The sequence below is a fragment of the Eleginops maclovinus genome, chromosome 2 (genome assembly GCF_036324505.1).
Source record: "Eleginops maclovinus isolate JMC-PN-2008 ecotype Puerto Natales chromosome 2, JC_Emac_rtc_rv5, whole genome shotgun sequence".
Taxonomy (NCBI): domain Eukaryota; kingdom Metazoa; phylum Chordata; class Actinopteri; order Perciformes; family Eleginopidae; genus Eleginops; species Eleginops maclovinus.
This window is the reverse complement of record NC_086350.1, coordinates 27739758-27764862: the sequence shown is the minus strand read 5'-3', so window position 1 is coordinate 27764862 and position 25105 is coordinate 27739758. Positions and strand designations below refer to the sequence as shown.

The window sequence follows — 25105 nt, the reverse complement described above, 5'->3', positions numbered from 1 at the left end:
GACTTGAGCTTTGGATTTGAAAATAAAGTCAAATCAAAGTGGTTTGGCACAGTTACTAATAAAACAGTTTTTTTCTATGCACAAACAAATCATTCTCATACATAACGGCCTTTACAATCAACATGGTTTCAGTTTTTAATTTGTTCCCATTTGCAGGAATTCTTAAATGTGTGCATCATCAACAGTACAAGTGTCCTGAACATGGTGATTACATGAATCGTTCATTATTATAAGGATAAGATTATCATCTTTAGTCATCAAGGCATCACATGTCTACATCTATACATTCACTTGAAATCGTGGAGACATTTCATTGGCAGTAATAGGTGAGGACGTTTTGCTGGTTTCCCCTGACCAATAGGATGGGAGCTCTCAAATCTCGAGACAGGAAGTCCAGCCAGGCCAGGTAGAGAGTGTTGGGACACACCCCTTTCCTCCCCACTGGCATGGTGCTGTCAGGGGACAGAGTCAAATGAATAAAGTGAACAGTTTTTTACTACTCATAATGAAATAAAGCATTTACAAGTAATTACTTAAAGACAAAGTGACTATACTGGGCCAAAAATCAAGAGCCTCTTCCTCGGGGTGGAATGGTGAAGTATTAAGTAATTTGTAATAAAGAAGAACTCTCATGGACTAAAAAGAAAAATGACTGTACTCACATAACAATCAGAGCAGCTTCTCTGGAGTAATCCTGCAGAACCTCATTTAGACGAATCTGACGAAGAGACTGGATCATGCAGAGGAAGTACACAATTTAACGAAAAAGACAGGGAAAAACGTTTTGGAATGTGCTGTCCATGTTCATTTGTTCCTGTGTGTCAAACCTTGGCCCAGTTCCTCTCCAGATCCTGCTCAGTGATCATCCACGGCTCCTCCTGTCCTGGTAGATCACCATCGGAGTCCTCTTTGGGATTTGTATTAATCTTGAAGCGACCCACCATATTCTCAAACTGATGAACACTGAAGCACACAGAGACGAGGAACATGGGTAAGTGCAGAAAGATCTACAGTCAAACAATTCATGAGAGCTGGTGAACATGAAGGCCTTGAGTGTAATATCTTTGAGGATCTGATCCATCATGAACTCTACAATATATCTATACATCTTCTCTGCATGGATTCTTGGCTTTTGCAAAGGTGGCAAACACAGCTCAATATCAATCATCACAATTTAAATTCAGATCTTTTCCCTGTTGTTGGTGCTTAGCTTGAGTCTCTCAAACTTTGGCAGCCTTACTTTCCCGGCTGGGGTTTTTGGTAGATGTCAGGAAGCACTTCAACGTCATGGAAACCAAGGCGGAATTTCTTGATCAGGGCCAACACACTGAAAAGAGAATTTAAATCTGTATGTACAATTAGGTTTCTTTCACATAGTCTCACTTGTAAATCCTGCAGTGGTCTTTGGTCTTTGTGAATGTCCCAGCTGTGGGACTAATAAAGGATTTGTGATTCTGAAATCTCGACTAACATTTGTCTAGCAGGGCTCTGCTGAATGTGTAAACAGGTGTTTTTGGAAAATGTTCATGTCAGCTCTTTCAGTCGAGTGTGTGAGAGTAGTTTAAACACCTTGGATCTGTCTCCTAAGTTAAAATAAGTTATTGCAGGTTTGAATTAACTGGAGTTATTAATGATGAATCCATGGGTGTTGTGTCAGTAAACATATTCTTTTGTTTGATCTCTGCTTTATTTCTCATAGATCTGTAAATAGATCTTTGACCAGCTGTTCAGATCTAGATGGCACAATGACAGACCCACACTGTGAGCCTGTCATCCTCAGAGGAAATCAGTGCTCACTTTTCTCTCTGCTCGTCCTTCTGTTCTGTCTCCCCCCCCACAAACACTCGAACCTTACATCTGGCCCAGCGTTTCCTCCGAGTCAGCAGGTAGGGCAGAAGCAGGGTCAGACCTGGTACACACACACACACACACACACACACACACACACACACACACAACCTGTGATAATACTCTTGACGTAAGAAGAAGATGTGATGGATGGAGAGATGTTCAGACCTCCGTCGTCAGATAGCCAGTACACATCGATGGTCTTCTTCCCTTGTTTTTTCTGGAACACTGTACTCAACTGAGGTCCTGGTTCAATGAAGTCAGAAGCTGCAAACAATTTTGAATGTACAACAACACTTAATTTTCCATTTTGGGATTAGCAGGTTTTTGAGTTTATAAATGTTTAACATGTTCCATTCAGTGCATCTGACAGTTTTAATTCTCCCAGATTTAAGGGCCACACAGCTCAGGTTTATTAGATGTGAAGATTTTCCATTATACATTTAAGAAATTAGGTTAATTAGTTAACTTAGGTTCAGGAGCAGGACTCAACTCAACTCTTATCACCTTTCAAGCACATTTATAACCGGTAAACACATTCAGCCCAGTTTGTCTCCAAATTCTCTATGACAGAAAGACCGGGGTTTCCCCCTAAACGCATGATTGAATAACTAAAAACTTCCGGCCCACATTTACTCTTTAACAGACCTAATGCTAGTCAAGTCCACACTGAGCAGTGGTGTAAAGTAATTCAGTACATTTACTCAAGTACTGTACTTAAGTACTTACATTTTGAGATACTTGTACTTACTTGAGTATTTCCATTTTATGCAACTTTGTACTTCTACTCCACTACATTCAGAGGTAAATGGTGTACTTTTACTGCACTACATGTATTTAATCCCTTTAGTTACTTTACAGATCTGGATTAATGATGGTAAATATAATCAGCCCTTAAATCAGACTTTAGTTCACCTGCAGTAAATTCAGCAGCTACCCTGCAGTATACAAAGCCATTCAAACTAGCTGCACCTTTACCAGCTCTGAGAACACTTTAATGACCAATCATTATAAAACATATCAGAGATATTATTCTGAAATGGACCAATCAAACAATGACTACTTTTACTGTCGCTACTTTAAGTACATTTAGATGAGAGTACTTTCTACTTTCACTGGAGGAACATTTAGAATGCAGGACTTTTACAGTGACAGAGTATTCCTACATTCTGGTACTTCTACTTTACTCAAGTACAATATCTGAGTACTTCTACTTTACTCAAGTACAAGATCTGAGTACTTCTACTTTATTCAAGTACAATATCTGAGTACTTCTACTTTTACTCAAGTACAAGATCTGAGTACTTCTACTTTTACTCAAGTACAAGATCTGAGTACTTTTACTTTTACTCAAGTAAGTAGTAGTAGAAGTATCCAACTGGGACACCATTCTATCTCGTTCAATCATCCCCTTTACATTCATTAAGCAGTCCTCAACATCCTTAACCTCCTCCATTTTGTTGGAGTTGTCCTTTCTACTAAAATACATTTATTAGTTAACTTCAGCCTTAAACACACCTCTCATCACCTTTTAGACTTCTCCTAATTCTTGACCCTCCCTCTGTTTCCCTTCCATCCCTCCACTCTCTTTCCTACCCCAGCTTTTCTCCATCCTTTTATCCTTCCCTTCCTTCACACTTCAACCCTTTCTATTAAATCTGATGCATAACTCTCCTATGTCTGATTCTTGTTACGTGGGCCTGTAATCACATCTGGACGCAACCCCCCCCTGACTGTAGTATGCATCCTGGACAAAATCCTTTTTCCGCCTTTACCCATTCCATTCTTTCCCCACAACCCTATACCTCCTAAAGATATGATAATGGATATACTTACATGAAGCTCTTGTCTGAATCCGGGAAGGGACAGCTATACTCTCGTGTCCTTCATCGAAGACTGGATTAACTGAAATAAAAACAGTGTGATGAGTTATGGATTAGGGGACATTAGTTAACACTAGTGTAGCAGCAGAAGAGGTCAGAGGTCATTAAGGGTGTAAATGAGTTTCCTGTCAGTGTGCTCCCCCCTGAATGACAAACCAGGCTCTCACTATTTGATTGAGGTGTTTGAGAGACATCCAGCCCCTCCCTCAGCCTCAGGATGCACACTCCGTACTGCAGGTCAAAGGCATCGCTGAAACACACAGAAAGCTTTATTGCAGAGATATGATTCATTGTTCAGAAGCATACCACCACACATGTCCATACAGCCAGAATTCTACAAGTCACTTTTTTCAGCAACTATTGGCACTTTTGTCTGACTAGTTCTAACATAAGCCTTACGAGTGATGCCAGGAGCGGAACTAGGAGAACCACAGTCCCAACTTGTCAGCTTATTGATGAACTAGCGGCCCTCTGACCGAACTACTGACGCTAACAGTCTAAAGTTAACTATTGAGCTTTAAAAGCTCTGACATGTTAACTCGTAACATATGAAGCATAAAATAAGCAGATCCACATACCACCTACGAAGGAGCAATGGCTGGGAGTAGTACAGGAAACATTTGATATGGAAAGATTCACACACATATTGAGGGTCCAGGAAGGGACATTTAAGTCCAAATGGGAAAAATGAGTTGAATATAAAAGAAAAATGAACGACACCAAAAATTGAGAGTTGGAACCAGACCATGATGTTGCATTACACATCAAGTAGAAAGCTTCCATGTCACTGTTGTTGTTTGCTTGTTTTTGTTACTCTTTTTAGTTTTTTCTTTTTTTTAATGGGTCTTTAAATCAATTGTATACGGATCTATATGTGGTTTTGTACGTTTATACAAATTTCAATAAAAATGTAAGTGAAAAAAAGAAAGAAAAGGGAAGTAGTCGACATTTTGGCCTTAGCTAGCGAACTAGTTCAAGAAAGTGGGAAAAGCATTTGAACGAGTAAAATCAAAAGGCACTCCTAGTTAACTACTGAGCATTTTGGCTTACACAAGTACAACTAGTGTTGAAACTTGCTGTGAAATTAAGACTCTAACGGCACACACAGAATAAGGTGGATTGCTCCTTGCTGCACTCACTGCAGTATTCCTGTGTAGTTGTGAGCAGCCTGAGGTGTGTCACTCTGCCAATCCTTCTTGAAGCCCAACAGGAGGACATTCGGCTTGATACGACCCAGCCCTGACCCCTGGTGGACGGACAGGAACAAGAGAAGAAGAGATAAGTAAGGGCTCACAAAGCAGAGGCATGACCATTCACCAGACCTAAAGCTGACTCTCCTGGATCCCACACAGCTGAATCCAATATAAACGTAAGCTACAAATCAAAAGAAGACATTGCTACATCTTCGGCAGCTGGAATAAACATTGTGTAGACTTTGGAGGATACCATGAGGCCTTGAGGTAATCAAATGTAAAACACAATATTTATGATTGATGAAAGTAGTAGTTTGGTTTGACCCAAACACGACCGGAGGCTTAAAACCACTAATCAGTAATCACACAAGATTTACCAGTCATGCTATATGCTAATGTTACAGTGCACATAGTGGAACTAAGCATTGTGGGACCAAAATGTTGCATGAAAAAAATGATTGGGTGTCATTATTTGCAGTATACCATTGAGTCAATAAAACATTTTCTTTTCACTAAGTGAACTTATAACGTGCATAACTTCAAACTAACTACCTGCTACAGAGGCCATGTGTTATCGTACGTGTCTTTACTCTCAAAGACGCTGCTAGTCTCTGTCCTAGTTCTCATTTTAATGTGAAGGGAGCATTTTGTCAACTCTAAGATCCTTGCTGATTGGTCCAGAGCTGGTTGTCTATTTTTTGTTCTGAAAAATAGTTTGACCCTTAGTTAGCTCGCCACCATGAGCGGGCCGACTCAGAGGAGTGGACGGACACAGTTCTTTAGAGTACAACAGAGGAGATATCCGACCTGCAGCAGAATGTTGACTCCTGACCGCAGCTCTGCAGCCGTCACACCTCTGTAGAATGACTTGACCTTCCGTTGGTTCAACCAGGTCACATGACTCTCACAGCTCGCATCTTCCACTATTGATGGGGAGGGACCAGCCTGCCAAATACAGGGTCACATGGAGAATGATTGGATTGACTGTACGACAGTGGTGCGAAGAACTGTACTATTTTCTCTCTGACTTCTACTCCTCTAACATATAAATGGAAATATTGTACTTTAACTTCACTACATTTATTTTTCAGCTTTAGTTACTAGATAATTTAAAGATTCAGATTTGAACACACAAAAGAGAATTATAAAATATTATGTTTTTATCTAAAGTTAACTTTCCAACATATTCAAGTACACATAAAAAGTGACTTGGTTGACAAAGTATGTTTTTGTGTAAAAAAATACTTTTGAACAGTTCAAGCTTCTCAAATGTGATTTAAGGAAATGGATCTGAATACGTCCTCATACATTGCATTTTTATACATTTAAAAACATATGGTTCTTGTATTTTTTAACATCATCAACATGTTGTGTGTGTGTGTGCGTGCGTGCGTGTGCGTGACTCACAGTCTCTACACTGCCACACATCATGAGGCTGAGTCTCTTTGTGAAGCAGGAGACCAGATCCACCAGAGCTGGGCGGCTGCTGGGAGGCCCGGTCAGCACCAAACACTGCGGCCTGACAGCCGAGACAGATCACAGTCACATGACCACTTTCATCCTTTAGAAACTGCATTCAATCTATCATGTATCTTTATTTTATTATCCTTGACTTGTCTTTTTTTACTAACAACTTCATTAATCTTGATCTTACAAACTGCAAACTGTCACTGCTTATTAATAAATGGTGCATTCATGTGAACATTAAATCAATAGTTTCCACAAAATATTCTAAATAGCTTTCTTCAAAGAGTAATATGAGAAGATTGATACCACCCATGTATGTCAATATGTAGTTACTGCTAGTGTAACAGAGTTAAAAAGGTCGACGCCATCTGGTGTCGCAAATGTGTGCCTGCAGTAGAGAGTTATGGCAATGGATTGTGGGTGGTCCTCGTAGAGATTGAGGATCTCTAAAGGCTAAGGCCTCTTATTATATCTGTGGACAAAAAATGTGTTTTTAGTTCTAGAAGGACATAAACGTTCTGTTGTGTTTGTTTGGCTTAAAGTTAATTGTTTAAATGCTCAAACCAACATGTGTTTTGTGTGGCTGGCTATTTGTTTTGTATGATTTATTAAGGTCATCAGTTTAGTTAGCTAATGTGAGCGTGTTGCTGTTTTTTCAACAGAACGCAGTTCACCGTGTCCTTCTTATGTTTTGTTCACTGGTATGTGAGATTTGCACAACACAGTTTGTTTATGTTGAAACATTTTCTATGTGATTTCTTCAGATGAGATTTCATCCTTACACAAATTCCCCAAACAAAAAAGCAACAATAAAAAAATGTCTCTTCTGAATTTAGACAAAGAAACGATAGGATCCCGTCACCGACCTGTAGTTCTTGACGTGATCCCCCACCTGGTTGAGACCCACACACTGGTTCAGAGCCATGTTGTAGGAGCCGGCCTGCATAGAGGAGCCCCAGTTTACGGCTGCAGAGGAGAGCAGCGGACTTAGGGTGGAAGGGATCTTGCTGTTTACGGTTCATCCAACTCCATGTGTGTGAACTTACCAGGCTTCTTGTAGAGTGTGTATCCCAACAGGACGATGACGATGCCGAAAGCAATGAGGGCCGCCCACCAGCTCAGCAGGAACATGATGACCAGACAACACACAGAGATCAGCAGAGACAGCCACTTACTGTAAAACCTGAAGGACGGACGCCAACCTGCACACACACGCGCATGCACGCAAACACACACACACACACACACACACACCCACACACACACACACACACACACACACACACTTTACTACAGCTGCAATTCTCCTTTATTTATTTTGCATAATTGTATTTAATAAATAAAATCATTCATATGTGTAATATGGCTTTTGTTACATTTTCCTTGTGTCCAGGGGAAGAAATTGTACATTTTAGTTAAGGGTTTATTTATTGCCAGTGTTGTTGTTAATAAGTTTCAAGTGACTACTACTAGGTGTCAGTGTTGTAACATGTATAGTGCGACTGCAATGAGGACAAGATACACTATATAGACAAAAGCATTGGGACACTCTTAATTCAGGTGTTTCATTCAGTCCCATTGCCACAGGTGTATACAATCAAGCACCTGGCTGGGTAAGAAATGTAAGTGGTATTATTGCAAAGTGGAAATGTTTAGGAAACAAGGCAAATCAGACCACGTGAAGTTACAGAGTGGGGTCGACGAGGCGCAGAGTGCGTAAAAGTGACCAAAGCTCTGCTGACTCAATAACTGCAGAGCTCCAAACCAGCTCTGGCATTAATATCAGCACCAGTGCCGGGAGCTTCATGGCCGAGCAGCTGCATGCAAGCCTTACATCACCAAGCACAATTTTGGTGGAGGACGTATAATGCTATGGGATGTTTTTCTGGGGTTGGCCTAGGCCTCTAAGTTCCAGTGAAGGGGATTCTTAATGCTTCATCTTACCAAGACATTCTGGAGAATTTTAAGCTTCCAGCTTTGTGGAAACAGTCTGAGGAAGGCCCATTTCTGTTCCAGCACGACTGTGCCCCAGTATACTAAAACAGAGATTGCCTGACCTCACAAACGTTCTTCTGGATGAATGGGCAAACATTCCGACAGACACATTCCAACATCTTGTGGTGGTGTGCTTGAAAAGCTTCCCAGATGAGTGGAAACTGTTACAGCTGCAAAGGGGGACCAACTTCATATTAATGCCTAAAATCTGGAATGGGATGGATATCATTAAAATCATAAAAGCTCCTGTATGTGTGATGTGTGTGTCCCAATACTTTTGTCTATATAGTGTATTAGTGAGCCTGTGTGACCATCATTCACACCTTCATTCATGCATTCATCTGTTGAAGCGAATGTGTGGTACCTGGTGAGTTGGTGATGGAGGCGTGGAAGCAGCTGAAGTTGATCAGACAGTAGGAGCAGAGGTAGAAGTTGGAGATGATGGGAGCGATGGTGTTCAACTCAGCTGGTGGAGAGAACAGACCGACGGGAGTTTAAGAAAGTAGTTTCAAAGTTACAATTCTTGATATTTTCATGAAGTGAAATCAATTAATGACTATTTGCTGCAGTCTACATGTTTAATGCAAGAGCAGTTAAATGTTTCACATCCTCCTGGAATCTCTGTATGGTCATTTTTGGGTCATTCGAGACTTGGAGGACATATTCTGTCCCACCTGTACAGTTCTAAATAACTCATGACCATAATTCTAAAACATGTGCTTGTTATATTAAATATACTTGTCCCTGGACAAAATGTAATACAGTTTTAGAAAAAGTGGTTTCAACATATTATATAATACATCAAATAACTGTAAAACACCCTCTAATATGGCATTTTTCTCTTGTCCCTACTTCTTGGTGACCAATTAGCATGTCTAATGGGTAGACCAAAGTTAGTCCTCCTATTTTTCTTTCATATTTATCGTATTCTTTCAGTCTTGAACCAATGTGGCAATCCCACTCAACACTGTTACTCATACTATCACAATAAGACAAATTCAATTCAAAGTTATCTTTCTTTAGGTAAATAACTAACTTTGTCCTTGCCTTGAAAATAGCATTACATTCTGCAGCTAGCATGAATTCCTATTGCTAAAGCTAACGTAAGCATTGATTTGCAACCTTGTTACTATAAATCAATCAATCAAGAGTAATTACAGGGTTGCATTTCCTGTAGTACAACATATTATATTTAGTCAAATTAAATGTTTGTAAATCATTTAGCATAATCTACATGTTTTTATGTGTTCCCAAATTATGAATTCCTTGTTTTTTTTTATTGAAAATAGATTTCTATAGACCACAAAGTTCTAGTCCCCATTGAGTGCTGTTGAAAAGCATCAAATAAAACATCTAATAAAAAGTGTACCCTTGATTGATTGGCTAAATCATTTTTGTGATGCTTTACTACCTGTTTATATAAAATACATAACAGAAAAATAGAAAATAAAGGATTCATTTTTTTAAAGTGTTGATGCCTAAATGTCCTCCAATTCTGGAATGACTCTTTTATTGTACGTATTTGCACTGGATTCAAATTGCACTCAAGAGAATGGCAGAAAACAAAGCAGGACGTAATCCAGTGTAATTGTATGTGATCGAGCTGTATTAAGATCCTTTTTATGCAAACACTTCCAACTGCAGCTGCTACACAATAAACGTTTCCTAATGAAACATTAGGCGGCTTTTATTGTAGAGCTGTCCCCAAAACCTGATGTATTTCTCACTGAGGTTACTGCCCCCATCTCAACAGTGTTCTCAGATGTACAGCTGTCTTGTGGCCACTTTCACCATTTTAAATTACAGAAATGTATTCTAGTCATGAAGTTTCAGGACATTAACATTTCAATTCAGACTATATTTGATGGAAATCTTCTGGTCATTTATAGGGGTCAGAGGTTTTCTGAAAGCCTTACCAATAAGAATGAAGCAGGCAGCGATGACGTACGTTAGAACGTAGCCTCTGATCGGTTCATCATTCCTGCCGTACCCTTTGCCAAAGACGCCGATGAGAGGGTACAGCTTGTCCTTACACAAACACTACCAGAAAAAAAGGTTGGTCACATCAGGAAGGAGAAAAAAGAGAAGCTTGATGTTACACACGGACAGTGAGGAGAACATATGGGTACCTGAAAGACTTTGGGAGCAGACACTAGGCAGGCCAGAGCAGAGGACAGAGTCGCTCCAAATATCCCCGCAGTGATGAGAGGGCTGAAGGCCGAGACCATGCTCATCGTCTGTGGGACAGGGGGACCGGCTGTTAATGTAACTCAATATTTCAGGGCAGACTCAGTCATGTAAGCAGAATAATGAATCTTTGCTGCTGTCACTGTTTTTATTGTGTATATAAAATCTAAAAACTGCTCCCCCAAAGATAGTGAGAGTGTAGGTCCACCCTTTAAGAAATGATGAATCACCCTACCATACAAATATATCATCAGTTTCTCTGACCCTAAAATTGGAGATACTGGCTCTGACAAATGAATAACTTCAGACTGACCCTTTAGTGGACCATTCAATCCTAAAAAAAACAATCCAACTTCATTTCTATATCACATTTAAAAACAACAGTTGACCAAAGTGCTGTATATCAATTCATATTTATAAAAAAAACATAGATAAAGTTAGGACATGAAAAAATGTGTTAAACAGAGGACAATAAAACCAAGACAGAAAACTCTCACACATGATGTAAAAACAATACAAAGCGCGAGTAAATAAAACCCCAATTTAAAAGCACAGACTGATGTGTCTTAGACGTGGTCTGAAATAAAAACTAATACAAAGTAAAATTCCAGATCATATGTAGTTAAAGGTCCTCTAACATATTAAGGTTTCATGTTATGTTGAATGTCTGTTCCTTATTGAAAACGGAGTTTGTTTGTTTTTTTGACGCATCGTAACATGGCGTATTTATCTTTTAATAACTTTTTTAAATTAATGTTTGGGTATTTGAAATTCTGCAGGACTTAGTTAAGAAGAAAGATGTCTTGCTAATTAACTTGTTCTGACCTGATAGTAGTTACTGAGACCGTACGTGCATGTGTTATTCTTGATACACTCTGTGAAGTCCCATCCATAATGGCAAGCTAAACCAACACACGCCTCAATGGGGGAGGACAGGGTGTCGTTCAACAGGCCGGACGCATCCCGCACCACACAGGATCCTGCGGAGAGGAAATACATGAAAAACAATTTGGAGTCCTGAACATCATTATTTCATTCATACTGTCTGTATAGGATGGAAGGCGTTTCAGGACATGGGATTATTCAACTTTTGCCATTTCACTTGTATCCAAAGAACATGAACACAATGAGTGAAAAATAGTATTTTCAACCTGCTGGGAAATCAAAAACATAACTGTAAATATACGTTATGATGCGATACTGTGCCTGTCTGTAAGAATTAGAAGGTAAAGTACCGATGGTTGCAGAGATGATGAGGTAGGATATGGTGGTCCAGAAAATAGCTGCCAGTGTTCCTTTGGGAATTGCAACTGTTGGATTCTGGGAAAGCAACAACAAATAAGTACATAAGGCTTTTAAAATAACAATTGAGTTTGAAATTGCCACACACAAATTAAGACTTGTCTGTATGTACATGCGGTTTATATATCAATGAAAACAACAGACAGAAACAAACTGACATACCTTCAGATCTCCAGAGATGTTAGCTCCTGCCAGGATGCCTGTGGCAGAGGGGAAGAAAATGGAGAACATGCCGAAGAAGTTGCCCTCTGGTCCCTGCCACCTGGGCACAAAGTTATCGGCAAAGATGTCCGCTGTAGAGAGGAAATATTCTGTTTACTGCACAGCTGAGACACTAATGATTGGTTATCCTTGCACTGTGGAAAACAACCATGCACATCCTACATCACTCTGTATTAAAACAGGAAACAGTCACCTTTGTAGCTGAAGAAACCCTTAGCTTGTTTTTCAGGGGAAGCAGGGATGATCGTTCCGACAATGTAATTTACAAATGACACCATGATGACCAGGAAGAACAGAACCTGGGCCTATGGAGGGCAGAATAAACAGTAAACACATGGACACAAACAAACATGCAAGAACAAGCTTACTATACTAATACGTTTATCATGCTAACTACTTAGCATGCTTAATACAAACAAAATGAACACTGTAGTTACTCACTGCCTTTATGCTAACTTAGGCTTCTGAATGGCTGCTTTACTAGGTAAAAAAAACGAGATTGGTTTCACTTGTTTCATCTAACTCTCTGTGACAAATAGAACTGTAGAACAAGCATTTGACAAAATGTATTAAATCAGTCACTTCTGTAGCATTAAAAGATCCAGGGCATCAGATAGAGACACACTTAAACCAAACAAGACAGTGCTCAAATGTATTGAACTATCTTTTAAAAAAACAATCAAGAAAAAACAAGTACAATAGGCCTCAGTTTATCATTTAAATATGTTCATTACAACTTACAGATTACAGACCTAGGGTGACCAGGTGGTGCCAACAAGTATAAATATGTGGGACAAAGAGTTTGTGCGGGACAATGCAGGACATGTACAGTAACTGCGTTGATCAGAGCTAGTTTAGATTTATTTTTACATGTAATGTCTATCTAACCATTAAAAATAAATATTCCAACTGAAACTATTCGCTTATAAATATAAATACCAACGCTTGGCTGTACAAATTGTGTATTTTTCTAACAAACTATCATCCGTAAATGTTCTCGTTTTCTCGTGTGATCTCTGAGTCTGGAGAAATGAGTAGAGCTAGCTCAGTCTGCTGACCTGTGGGTCCAAGGGCTGCACAGTGTGGTGAAAATGTATTAAATCAGCTGCTGTTACCTCATCTGTTTGGTAATCCTCTTTTGGTTTCAGGAAGGATAAATCCACAGATCAATATTTTCTTTATGGGCCAGGCGTTTCTCGTGGGTTTTGGGGAAGTATCGCTTCAAAACGTATTCACCTCCGAGCACAATTGAAAATAAATTCTGCCGAATCTTACAAAGCCTCTCTGGGAGTCGCCCTCCATGGCTACACCCATAAGTTAATACATTTCTCTGTTGATTGATTGACACCTGACACAGCTAATGGTGATAACCCTCTCGTCTTTCCTAAACACCTTTGGATAAAAGCCAAGTTTTAAATGGACAACTGTCAATCAAATGCGGGGCATCGGCTAAATGTGTGGGACAAATGATACAAAGCAGGACACCTGGTTACCCTATGACCACCCGAACTGAGACAGCACCATACAAACCAAACCGGGAACTATTAAGGGGGAAGCTTATGAGTGAAAAATGAAAACTTATAAATGAAAACTATTTATACATCAGAGATGAGAAAATGCAGCTAATGTTTTCTCTGAAATACACTTTGCAAAGTCATGCTGCTGGCTGGATTTGACCCTCTGGCAGCCAGGATTTGTCCCATGGGCCATATGTTTGACACCCTGTCTTAATTTTCGCTTATTTTGTTCACCTAGGTAGTTCTGCTTGTATAGTCCTTAAGATGTCATAGGTAGTGAACACTGAAATGTGGGAGCTGAAGATCCCAGCCAGTGTTAATTTTGGCAGCTATTTTAGACTTAGTCTTTAGGCGAAAATGGTTATTAGTTTTAGTCACATTTTAGTCCTTTTATACTTCATAGTTTCAGTCTAGCTTTAGTCGATGAAAACTCAAAACCTTTTAGTCCAGTTTTAGTCGATGAAAAATCACTACATTTTAATCAACTTTCAGTCAAAATGTTTTCTCTCTTTAAACTAATTCAGTTAGGCAAATACAGGTATCTCAAGCTGGAATCAAGGTGACAGTATCAAGTGTTGAAATTCGTAAAGCAACATTTCACTCTCTTAACACTTTGTGTAATATCTGGATTCCTTTCCTTAGTTAGTGGGATATCTCTAGACTCTCACATTGATGCGATGCTGCTGTGCTGTCCTTGCTGATCCGCTAAGGTGCATACTATCTATATATACTAATATATGAAGATGAAGAAGATGAAGATTCAACTTTATTGTCATTGCACAGAGTACAAGTACTAGGACAACGAAATGCGGTCTCTGCATTTGACCCATCCTAGTGTTAGGAGCAGTGGGCTGCCATTATGTACGGCGCCCGGGGAGCAGTGTAGGTAACCAGTGTCTTGCTCAGGGACACCACGTTGGCACTTGGTCTTTCGGGGACTTGAACTGGTGACCTTCCAGTTCCCAGGCCAACGCCCCTATGGACTTTTGCCACCACCGCCCTATATAATATATAATATTATCATTAAAATATAGTATATCAATAACATTTTTTTTTATTTTGAAGATTCAAATTATGTTATAACACAATACAACTAGCCTATTATATATGCCTACCTGGCCTTACAGATAAGAGGCCATACACAAATATCTTCCAGATAAATTGCTGTGTAGGCTAATCTTTAAAAAAAACTAACTGCAGCGTGACTGGATAGTTATTGCAATGCGAGCCCAGCCAACATTAGCCTGGAAGCCAGGCTCATTCCTTTGCTACCACAAACTGAAAGCTTGTTTGCAAGAAAGGCTAAGCCAACATGGCTAGCTAGCAAATGTGCCACTAGTTGCCGACTGCCCAGTAATATTGACTTTACGTTAGCGAATTGATATGCTTAGTTAGCATTACAACTTATGTATCGTTACAGTTTACAGGTAGCTAACGTACCGTGGCATAAATAGCAGGATGGTGCGCCTTCAAGTGTCTCTTCAGGTTGGTCATATTCTTCACAACTAATTTGTAGCCACATGGCGTCTCTCCTTCTCCCGCAGTAACAGTGCAGTGTGTCTTCCTTTCATAGAAAAAAGTGTGTCCATATATCTAGTCTTTTTTTCCGATCAAAACCTTTTTGCGCTGAAGCCATCATCTTGTTATTTTCTCACTGTTTGGACATCATCACTTGTAGCTGAGGGATGTGAGAGATGTGTGCAGAATGCCAACTACAGTAATTCAACCAATGAAAGGGATGCATTTTGACACACAAGACGGAGAATTTGGGGGAAATAAAATATCCTGCATTTTGAATGTCCGATAGTCCACCATTAACACTTTAGTCCTGTCTCGTCTCGTCAACGAAAACAAAATGTAAATTTAGTCATAGTTTTTATTATCAACAATCTATTTTTAGCTCGTCATCGTCTCGTCTTGTTCTTGTAAAAAAGGTTGTTGACGAACATTTTTCGTCATAGTTTTCGTTGACGAAATTAACACTGATCCCAGCCTATAGTTGTTGACCACAGTAGCAGCTTACCATGTTGTCGTATCGTTTTTTGAGCTAACCTTTGACTCCCACGCCATGCCAGCCATTGAGATACCTAGCAGAAATGTGACAGTAATGATGCCGAGGATACGGATGTCATTGGTTCGGTCCACCATGACAGCTCCATGTTCCTGTGGAGGACAGTACAGAGAGACTACGTGTGTTAAAATGGAGGGACAAACTGTGTGTACTGAACAGAATCATGTGAGCCACATACATGTTCCTTCCCAGCACTCTACTCACACTCATGAGGTCTCTTACAGTCTCAGCAAAGCCCACCGTGTGCATGGCCACAGCGACAGCATTGGCAAAAGCAAAGATCAGACCGATGGACCCCCCCAGCTCTGGACCAAGGCTACGACTGATCAGGAAGTAGGTCCCACCTGAAGACCGGTAAAACATGTATTGTGGGAAATGTGCTCATCAATCACTGTCAATAAAGTGTAAAAAGGTCTATTTATTCTTATGATGTTAGTCCTTCTTCTGTTTACAGTTAATCCACATGCAGGTTAAACTGAGCACACACACCTCCTTTGACCTTGCCGTTGGTAGCGATGGCGGAGGTTGAGAGGCCAGTGATCCCTGTGATGCAGGAGGACAGGAGGATGATCACCCAGGTCAGACCTGACAGAGGGAAATAATGTGTGAGCTACACTGAAGCTATCATGGATGGTTAACTGTTTTGGATTTGGTTCAATTACACAACTACAGTTGAGCAGACGAATAAACATGTTCTGTGGGACGTACCAATACCAGCCTGAGCAGTGATCCAAGTCAGCCTCAAGTACAGGATCACCCCCCAGATGTTCAACATGCAGCGGACCTGAACATGGGCACAGAGTTACTGACAGCAAATACACATTTTTTTGTTTTGTATTTAAATCTTTAACCAAACCACATGTTGTGCAGTGCTAACACATTAAAGTGTATTACTGCTGATATTATGCTGATAAAAAAGGCCAATACTCCACAATTGTGGACGTTAAATGTAACTAGTGTTCTTCTGCTGCTCATGTGTCTTTAAAGGATTCTTTTTCAGTATGAGCTGTAAGAGGAAGGAGGACATAGTGTACATTACAGTCTTTAGCTGCCCAACAAAAGGCCAGCGCCCTAGCCTGACACCATGCTCCCGTAGTGTGACTTAGAGATGAGTTGTTTCTGTATGCTTAAGACAGGAGTCGACAATAAATACGAAGACGTGTAGTAGCAATTTATGAACAGTTTAGTGTGTGTTTCTTGTTATTTTATTAGTTGTATTGAGGATATAAAACTGAAGAATAAAAAAAGGAAGTTTTATTGCAGACAAAACCTCCCTGCATTACAGTTGAAGTGGGTACAGTAAAACGTTTATCTACAAAGGGAAGGAAACAAGGAAATTATATTATTTCCTATAAAACGTTTTTAATTAAAAAAAATGTGCCGACTACAGGCTACATGTTAAATCAGATGAAGTCCCCTGTAGTAGGCGTACTAGTCACGTGCCGAAAGGCTCCACAAATGAACAGGAGTGGTTGTGGGTAATTCTCTTAAAAAACCATCACACTCTGAAAAGCATTTAATTATTCTGTGGAGTTTCTTAGTTTCTTTTGTGTAGAAGCAATGATAAAAAAAAAAAGAAAAGGCACATTTTATTGCGCAAACATAACATTGTGGCAGCCGGGTGTGGTTAGAGCGCCGGCTGCTGGGGTGAGGGGAGTGGCTCGGCCGGAGACCAGACAGCTGATCGGAATCAGGTAATCAGGCATTTAATATAAAGCATGTTGGTAACCTGGTTCTGATCGGTCTTGCAGTAGGCTGGGTCCTGGGAAGACGACACACCCCGTCCTGGCCTTGCCCGTCCTAAAAATACCGCGGAGCTGGCTGTTGTGTGCACATTTCTCGAACAATAAACGCTGTTGTTTTTGCCCAACCCCGAACGCTTCCGTCTCTTACCTTTTGTTTGAGCCATCCCGCTCACAGTGGCGCCTGAACAGGGACTTGAACCCCTCAGATGACGGAAGGAGAAAGCCCGCTGGGCCAGGCCCTCCAGCGTCTCGCCCTCATGCAGGAGAGCACAACTGCCCTGCAACGTCAGCAGAGCGAGGCTCTCCTCGAAATCGCCTCCAGCCAGCAGGAGTACCGTGCTCTCCTGCGGGAGCTGCTGCAGCGTCCGGCCGCCCGGGAGGCCGAGCCGGTGACCAACCCCGCCCGGCCGCCGCAGATTGCCCTCCAGAAGATGTCAGCCGACGACGACCCAGAGGCTTATCTGGACATATTTGAGGGCACTGCGGCGGCGTGCGGGTGGCCGGAGGAGGAGTGGGCTGTGCGGCTTCTTCCCCTGCTGGCCGGGGGAGCGCAGCTAGCCGCCCACAGCCTGCCAGCGTCCGATCGACATGAGTACAAGCAGCTGCGGAGGTTCAGGGCCCTTCCCTTCGAGGACGCTGGCCGCCCCTTCTCCTACGCGAAGCAGCTCCTCGATGCGGCGAGGCGCTGGCTTCAGCCAGGGTTAACGAGGTGTCCAAATTCGATGCTTATCCAATGCCCCGGGTCGACGAACTCCTGGATCGGCTAGGCACTGCTCGTTTTTATACGACACTGGATTTAACCAAGGGCTACTGGCAGATTCCCCTTTCTCCAGAGTCGAAGGAAAAAACGGCCTTCTCAACTCCGTACGGTTTGTACCAATTTGTCACACTTCCTTTCGGTTTGTTCGGGGCTCCAGCCACCTTCCAACGGCTCATGGACCGAGTGCTGCGTCCCCACTCTGCATATGCTGCTGCTTACTTGGATGATGTCATCATCCATAGTGAGACATGGTAGCAGCATATGCAGCAGGTGGGGGCAGTGCTCGAGTCTCCGAGGCAGGCGGGGCTCACGGCCAACCCAAAGAAGTGTGCGGTTGGGCGGAGGGAGGTACGGTATCTGGGGTACCACTTGGGCGGCGGGCAGGTGCGGCCACAGATAGAGAAAACTGCCGCCATTTCTGCCTGTCCGGTGCCCAAGACGAAAAAAGAGGTCAGGAGGTTCGTGGGGCTGGCCGGTTACTACAGGCGGTTCATCCCCGCCTTTTCGGAGCTGACCAGCCCTCTGACCGACCTGACCCGAAAGGGTGCTTCAGATCCGGTCCAGTGGACGGAGCAATGTCAGCTGGCGTTTGAGAGGGTTAAGAAAGCCCTCTGTGGAAAGCCGCTTCTGTTCACCCCTAACTTTTCTCTACCTTTTGTTTTGCAGACCGACGCCTCGAACAGTGGGGTGGGGGCCGTTTTGTCCCAGCAGGTAGAGGGGGTCGACCGCCCCGTACTGTACATTAGCCGTAAGCTGGCTCAGAGGGAGGTGAACTACAGTACGGTGGAAAAGGAGTACCTCGCCATACGGTGGGCGGTCGGTGCCCTGCGTTACTACCTCCTGGGGCGCCCTTTCACCCTCTATTCGGACCATGCCCCGCTCCAGTGGCTCCACCGCATGAAGGATGCCAACGCCCGGATCATTCGTTGGTATCTGGCGTTACAGCCGTTTAACTTCAAGGTGATCCACAGGCCGGGTAACCGGATGGTCGTGGCTGATTTCCTCTCCCGCTCGGCGGAGGGGGGGGGGGGGGGGGGGGGGGGGAGTCAGCTGTCGGCCGGCGGGATCCCGGCCTGAGTCGGGCGGTGGGGGTATGTGGCAGCCGGGTGTGGTTAGAGCGCCGGCTGCTGGGGTGAGGGGAGTGGCTCGGCCGGAGACCAGACAGCTGATCGGAATCAGGTAATCAGGCATTTAATATAAGGCATGTTGGTAACCTGGTTCTGATCGGTCTTGCAGTAGGCTGGGTCCTGGGAAGACGACACACCCCGTCCTGGCCTTGCCCGTCCTAAAAATACCGCGGAGCTGGCTGTTGTGTGCACATTTCTCGAACAATAAACGCTGTTGTTTTTGCCCAACCCCGAACGCTTCCGTCTCTTACCTTTTGTTTGAGCCATCCCGCTCACAAACATGTATATTTTATATTGTGTATATTAATTAAAATGTATATAAAGACATAGATCAGCTACAACCTTCAGATAAGGACCAACACCTGTTCTCCCTACCATGACTCCCTGAATCCAGCCAAAGCGTGTGGGTTCAGGTTCCGGCTGCTTCTGCTCCTCCTCCTCCTCCTCCTCCTCCTCCTCCTCAGAGCTGTCTCCTTCCTCCAGCTGTGCAGACACTGTCTCCTCATACACGGGAGGTCTGCAGTCCGCCTAGACCAGTAAAGACAAACAAATCCAATCTTTATGGGCCTTAATCACTAACGTCAGATTTATCTTACCTCAAATACTGCCACCCCAAATAAAAGTTCATGTGAAAGAGCTTGTCTCTGCCTTCAGATTTTACAGAAATAATCAACACAGAGAGTAGAGTTTGTAACAGAAATGAAGAATGACAAACCAATTTAACATAAATAGAGTTTTTACATTTTAGTTGTGTTATTCTAGTTGTCACTATTATTTCTTCAAACTACTTTAAGGAGTTTCAAAAAAGATGGCCTGTTGCTATTGTACAACAATAACACAAAATAATTTATAAGGCCATATTTTCCAGATTTGGGTTACAATGGTCTTTGATGTAAATCAAAAACTAAGGAACATCTGAAACATAATTCATTTTTTTTGTTCCACAATGGGGATATTTATTATTACATATAACAGCAAAAGTATAGTGCAGATAAAGTAAAGAGAATAGACGTACATATTAAAAAGTATGCACATGTTATTAATAATAAAAAACACAAAAAACAGATAGCACATACACCATGATTTTTGTCAGGTACCATATACAATGAAGAGGTAGTTGGTACTGTTTACAGATCATTAATACAGTTAGAGAAAAGCGTGAATTGCAAGAGGGTGTATTACAGAGTATTGAACAGGTATAATTACGTGGCAAAAATGATGCGCACTGTACCCTGAATTATTTAGGATTATCTTTTTTTATTCTGGTAATTGTGGTAGAGCTAAGCAGATTCTCCTCACCTCAGGGTTGGCATGCAGCTGGTAGAGCGAGGGTCTGAAGCGCCTCCGCCGCCCGAACACCTCTGTGTTGGCGTAGAAGTCATAGTGTGGGGGGGCATCCAGGGTGTCGTAGCCAGCTGGAGCATCGGATCCGAGGGATGCTGCGCTGCTCCCATCAATGTAGCACTGGTAGTAACCAGACTCCTCAAACCCCCCAGGAGCTGCTTTCACAGTGGGTCTGTATGCAGCCAGGTGAACACCGCCGCTGGCTGCTGGGGTCTCCATTCAGAACAGCAAATCTCTCTGTTCTCTATTTAATTTGATTGATACCTCAGTAACAGTACAGTCTGCATGTGTATAAAGAAAGTTTGACCAGAGCGTTCTATCTGTGTGTCTGCAGTGTGAGGTGTGTGAACAAGGCTTCTTGGTGCGGCTGGATTTATATTTGACCTCAACGAGCAGGAAGAGCCCAGGGCTATGTGCTGTGAGAATAGTGGTTCAGTGAACAATCAAACACAACTATTACAGGAACATTTAAGCACTGCATGGACAATTACGCATTACAGGGAAAACATTCTGCACTGAACTGGCCCGCAAAATACTGTTCCACCAAATGAGTGCAGAATTTACAGAATGAAGTATCATACCCTCTCTGTATGTATGGATTATTTTCAATTACATTCAAGCTTGTGACTTTGTGTATATTACTGTTTAGTTTGGATCAGTTTTCCGTTGGATTTGTTTTTTTGGTTATGACATCATAATTATTAATGATTAATCTCCAGTAGGGATTGTTGTGTACACAGACCTACCGGTGAAATAACCTTGACTGAGACACACACACCCAAAAAATAAATGTTTGTTAAGGAAAGAGGTTCAAATAATCCTGTTACCAACTGTATTTAAATGTCATATGATAGTGTGTCAGTGCAATATTTCCAAACAAATTGCTCAGTGTCTCTTTAAAACATTTTGTGATATAATCACAGTAAACAATAGAACAAGATAAACTTGGTTGTTATTTCAAAACAAATGCATTGTTAAATGGCAAAACATAGTCACCAGAAATGGTCTGTTTGTCTGAATGTATATTGACAGCCTCAATCACGGCGATAGCGTGTCAACCGTGTATACTACAGTAAAGACACTTCACAGACGCCTTGTTGAGATCAGGGTCATCATCCAAAGCAAGTGGGCTGATTTGGCTTCTCTAAACATAACATGAGTGTACATTGGTTGAGATCAAAAAGGCAAAAGTGTTAGATGGATATGGTCCGACTAGAAATGAGGCGGGAGACTTCTTCTGTGAAGAAGAAGCAATATTGGTTTCTATAGCTCACACGGCCATTCATGACAACTTCAGGAGAATTTCTATGTTAGGTGCTGCGGGGTATGGGTGTGTGTTTCTCTGCCGATTGGCTCCCTAAAGGTGCGGCTTCACTCAGGTGTTTCCAATCCCATCAGGGCCCGCATGAAGGCCGGAGGGACAGCAGCTCACTAAACATAACACTTTGTGATCAAATCATGTGATTTTATCCCATACACACATGGGTCTTTAAAGTCCTTGTAACATTAAGGGCAGTAAATAAACTTGAGCAAGGTGAAATAAAAAATGAGGCTGAGATAAATGGCACAAAAAAAGAGCAGAGAAAATCTGGCCAGCACTTGCATTTTGCATCTGTCAACAATATGAAACAATATGAAATCAAACATTAACTGGCCAATTAATAAAAATAATTTTAAGAATAATCATGGTCGTGCAACTCGACAGGGTTGCTGTCATGGATGTATAATCAGAGCTGGATCCAGCGTTGGAGGCGGGGCCTCGTTCATTCCTGTGAGAGCTGCTCATTAGCGCATGAAGACGAAATGGCCAGAGCTATATAGATACTAAGAGTTGCGACACTCCCATAGACCTCCGCTGTAAAAAATGGCGGCGCCTACTTCCGGTGTATGGACATCGAGATAGTTCCAAACATTGGTATTTGGGCGTTGGACCCCGTTCACTGACATTGCGGCGCATCGATTAGTTCCAGAGGTAAGTTGCTGAAATATTGACCTCTTTTGAAATAACAACCGTTTATATTGTATCACATGCCCTTTATGATGATTATACTGGTCTTCATTTGTATATGCACAGCGTAATTATCTATATTTTATCTTGGTTGTTACACCCAATTTGCAAGCATTGCCTGCTAGTTAGCTAGCGCGACTCCGCCAGCTGTGAAAGTAAGAATTCGGTAATGACTCGTTAGTGACTTTTATATTAATTATGTTGGGTAATGTTAGAAATAATCAATATATTGGAGCGGAACTTTAAAAGATAATTCACTGTTTCTGGACGGATCATATTTGTCCACTTCCGGTAGTATTACCGGATGTTGTTTTTAGCCTCAGATAGCATAAAGCTAATATTGTATGAGTAGAGGGAGAAGGACGCGTGGAGTTACATACTAAACACACTGCCTCTACCTCTCACTCATTGATGCTGCAATGATACTATTGCCTGTTTAATAACTGATAAACCTCAGAAGGATTCAGTGGTGGGCCGTCAGGGCCAGCAAGGCCTTCTCTGCTGGCCTAAACATCATCAGAATATAAATTACATTTTGATATATTTTTTCCACAAATACGTATTAAATTATTCCCCATAGTCTATTCTCTTCATTTTATAGCGTTCGTCTTGGCTGCGCTGCTTCCAGCCTCAGAACGAGATTTGGAGGGCTGGCCTTTATGTTAGAGCTTTTATCCAATCATATTTCAGCCATAATGTGTTGCTAGGGTCAAAGAAATCTGCCCTTAGGCCTTCAGAATCAACAGTGCGGGCGGCTGTAGTTTAAAGTGAACGCAAACAAAACTGTGGCGTTAACCAATCAGATTTCGAGGTGGCGACAACGGGCCAGCTAGCAGGCGTACGCTAACGTTAGCACGTGCACATCTTCTGATTGGATAGCACTATTGAGAGGCAGAGCTAGGCAGTAGGCAGAGCCATACAGTCTATGGGCAAAGCTAGCAAACAGAACTAGAACTTGAGCGAGCTAATTTGTGTAGATTTCTACAAGCTATTTTTTTCAACCCACAATGGCTGAAGGAGGAGAAGAGATCAATTTGGTCGAAGATATAATTACAACGCCATTTTCAAAACGAACTTTTCAAGTAAAGCTACACATCTTGAAAAGGGAACGACCAACTCCAACGCTAGTGAGCCTAGCACAGCAGGGAAACTACGAGCGGTAGGCCTACCCCTGGCTCACAGCCTCCGAGAGGCACTGCAAATTGTACTGCCGGGAATGCCTGGTATTTGCAACTGATCGATTTGGTGTTTGGAGCCACACTACATTTGCAAACTTGAGTTGTCTAACCAAGGCAGCAACGAGACACCAAAGCTAACTTGGAAGCATGGTGCTTTTGAAAACCTTTGGGGACACCCGAGTGGATCTACAGCTCAACGAACAAGTGCGCAGGGAAACGGAGCTCCACAACGAAAGGGTGAACAAAAATAGGGAAATATTGAAAGACTGATTGATTGTGTCCTGTTTTTGGGTAAACAGGAACTTTCATTTAGGGGAAACGATGAAAGCGCCGAGTCCAGAAACAGAGGAAACTACGTGGAGCTTCTTTCTTTTCTTGCTGAGAACAACACAGATTTGCATTACCACCTGTACACAAACAACATGTTTACTGGGACGTCAGGCAAAATACAAAACGACCTGATTTATGCTATTGCTGAAGTGATGGGAGAAGAGATCAAAATGAAGATTAAAAAAGCACCCTTTGTCGCTGTTATGGTGGACGAGACGTCAGATGTGGGTAATGTAGCACCGCTGGCACTTGTCCTGCGTTATGTGACAGACACAGGTGTCAAGGAGCGGTTTGTCAGATAATCTGATTCATTAAGTTAACTGTAAATGCGGATGTATTGATTATAAATGCTTCGGAAATATTAATATAACTCTGTTGTACTTGACTATGTTAAGGTGATGCAACGCCCGGTTATACTACGTTTCTGTCTAAATGTATAGTTTCTAGAGCCGTGGCGTCATAATGATGGCATTAAGAGGTGGAATAATTCAGGTAGGACTGTGTAGGACATCACTGAAGGCCTAGGTGTGAAATGCACGGCCCGCCACTGGAAGGATTGCATAATAGAATATCGTAGGTGAGAGCTCCAGGACTTCGCTAACAAGATGGCGACGGTGACGTCATAAGAGGACCCGCCCCCGATGACGTCAGCCTATAGAAGAGTCCGGAGAACCCCATGTGACAAGCGGCCAACAGGATCCAGCCCCCGCTACCAACCAATGAGAGGACGAGACCGGAGCACGTCTTATTTTGAAGTTGTTTATTGTATGGTCGGAAAGGGGTGGTTCTATAAAACATGTTTGTTTTGTAGAACCGAGCTCTCTTTTGTTCCAGACCGCCAGACAGTAACTACTGATGAGCTCCACTCAGTCCGTGGCCTCTGGACGCGTGTCCCGGGCTATTGAGCCACAGCTGTGAAACTTTTGTA

At 42.2% G+C, this 25105-nt stretch overlaps 1 protein-coding gene across 1 annotated transcript; it reads right to left on the bottom strand.

The window, feature by feature from the left end:
• Window positions 1-110: 110 nt before the first annotated feature.
• Window positions 111-20977, bottom strand: slc12a3 (solute carrier family 12 member 3). Its single transcript, XM_063912881.1, has 26 exons — window positions 20617-20977; window positions 19693-19845; window positions 16394-16469; window positions 16175-16270; window positions 15890-16029; window positions 15667-15777; window positions 12291-12402; window positions 12038-12168; window positions 11809-11893; window positions 11399-11553; window positions 10516-10623; window positions 10303-10426; window positions 8751-8852; window positions 7438-7593; window positions 7258-7357; window positions 6332-6443; window positions 5732-5869; window positions 4871-4977; window positions 3899-3981; window positions 3685-3753; window positions 2017-2115; window positions 1798-1909; window positions 1241-1327; window positions 828-963; window positions 663-730; window positions 111-452 (listed from the first exon to the last, which is right to left on the bottom strand). Exons 1-26 carry the CDS (start codon window positions 20878-20880, stop codon window positions 311-313), a joined length of 3066 nt encoding a protein of 1021 aa, XP_063768951.1. The 5' UTR covers window positions 20881-20977; the 3' UTR covers window positions 111-310.
• Between the last annotated feature and the right edge of the window lie 4128 nt (window positions 20978-25105).